We start from the raw sequence: 1,774 nt of genomic DNA, 5'->3' as shown, positions 1-1,774 counted from the left end.
ATCAGATGAACATACCGAGTCAGAGAGTCGGCACCTTCAGTGGAGAGAGGACAAGACAGCCGCTTGAGTTACGCACAGCTCTTCCACTGATGTGCCGGGGGCAAATCATTTAATGTCCTGGTCATCTCAGTTGTTTCCAGTAGGTAGATGCCACCGGTTTAGTGAAGTGCTCGTGACGTGGTTGTTGACTTGATAACGGCGGTGCCCCAACAGACCAGCCATCTGTGGCTCACGTTTGCTTACTCCAGTATCCTCAAAATGCTGCTGAGCATCGTCCCTTCGCAGTCATTATTACGGCTGGATAAAGGAATAAATCAGAAGGAAATAATCCAGTGAAAGTGGATGGTTTGGGTGCACCAGTATCAGCAGTGTCGTGTGTGACGTGGGTGAATTTCCTGTAGACGGTGTATATGGGGATCCATCCGTAGGCGGTGCGGTTATTTGCCCTGTGTGGTTTCTCCCATACAGAAATTGCGGATAACTTCACTCCCTGCACATTGCAACGGCCCTGAGAGGGTACAACAAATCTGGGGATTTCCAGACCTGCTTCTTCGGGGTCGGAGATGTTGTCAGGGTGTTTGGATGGGAATGGTTTCTTTTGTCATGCTCACATCATGTTGGGTGTACAGCTTTGTCTCGCTCTGACCCCTTCCGTATCGATACCTCCTGTATCCTGGAGCTGATCGCTGCCTTTCCCTCTGTTTTACAGGGTTACCATCCGTTGCCTCATGAAGCTGAAATCGCACACACCAAAAAACTGTTCAGAAGGAGGAGAAACGACCGGAGGTAGGTGAAACCTCTCTTTAATGTTATTTTTTTTAATCTTTTCTTCCTCATTGCACATCTTGCCCCTTGTTTCATGGAGTGTCTTTGGACAATACCTCTGTTTAGCAGCTGCCAGCGTTGAGTTAATGCCTAAACCCTTCTTTGAGCACTAACGTCCTCAAAATGTGGAATCTGTCCATCCCCCTGCTTTGTCTTTGCAATCTGGATTATGTCCTATATTGCTCCAGGAGTACCTTAAGGACCTCCTCTTCCCCCAGCGTAGCCAGATCTCCCTCACTTATATTTGAAGAGGCAGCTGGCAAGGTATTATCTGTAAAAGCTTTGAGTCCTTGTGACTTGTTTCCTTTTTTTTTTTTTCTATTGAAAAGCGAAATTTGCTGACTTTCAGGGTCGCCGGCAGAACGGGTACAGTTGAGAGGGGTTTGCCGCAAGCATCGCGTGCCTGTCTGCGTGAAGGAGGGGATGTGCTAAACGGGCAGCCGAGTTCCTGTGACATTGGCGATTTCAATCCATTGAGTTAATTTAATTGGCTCAATTGGATATTTAATTGTGTAAATCGCATATTTAATTATAGGAGGGCATCTAGAGTCCTTGATAGGAATCGTGACTATGGTTAAATTTGAAAATAAGTGGGGAATGAGGGAGTTAGTTGTACATGCAGCTTTATTTCTGCTGTGGCTGAGACAACACAACCGGGGTGATAAAGCTGCACTAAAACCAGGAGTTTGCAAGGTTGATGTTATTTAACAGGAGAAAAAGTGGCTGATGTTTTCTCCTGGAGTGATCTGAAATCTATGTCTGAGCTGTGTTGCTTCATGGAGGGATTTTCGGCGGAGTCCTACAGACACCTATAATAGCAGTTGGAGTGTGTCCTCAAATGTCCCCATCACTTCTCGAATTGTGAACAGCCGTGATGTAGTTAATTCTGTGCTTGGTTTGGTTTTCCCAAATTTTACAGTGAGCAAAAAACAGCTGAAAAGAGTTTGCT

General features: G+C 46.0%; 1 protein-coding gene across 1 annotated transcript in view; it reads left to right on the top strand.

Moving 5' to 3' along the window:
- Nucleotides 1-709: 709 nt before the first annotated feature.
- Nucleotides 710-1,774, top strand: part of CTIF (CBP80/20-dependent translation initiation factor) — a gene marked incomplete at both ends in the record, with an annotated part of 48,138 nt that continues 47,073 nt past the window's right edge. The window contains one exon of the mRNA XM_009892965.1: nucleotides 710-786. Within this exon, the coding sequence (XP_009891267.1) occupies nucleotides 710-786 (77 nt within the window). The remainder of the gene's footprint in view (nucleotides 787-1,774) is intronic.

This window comes from Charadrius vociferus, unplaced genomic scaffold (genome assembly GCF_000708025.1).
Source record: "Charadrius vociferus isolate BGI_N301 unplaced genomic scaffold, ASM70802v2 scaffold1309, whole genome shotgun sequence".
NCBI classification, from domain to species: domain Eukaryota; kingdom Metazoa; phylum Chordata; class Aves; order Charadriiformes; family Charadriidae; genus Charadrius; species Charadrius vociferus.
This window is presented reverse-complemented; position numbering and strand designations above follow the sequence as displayed.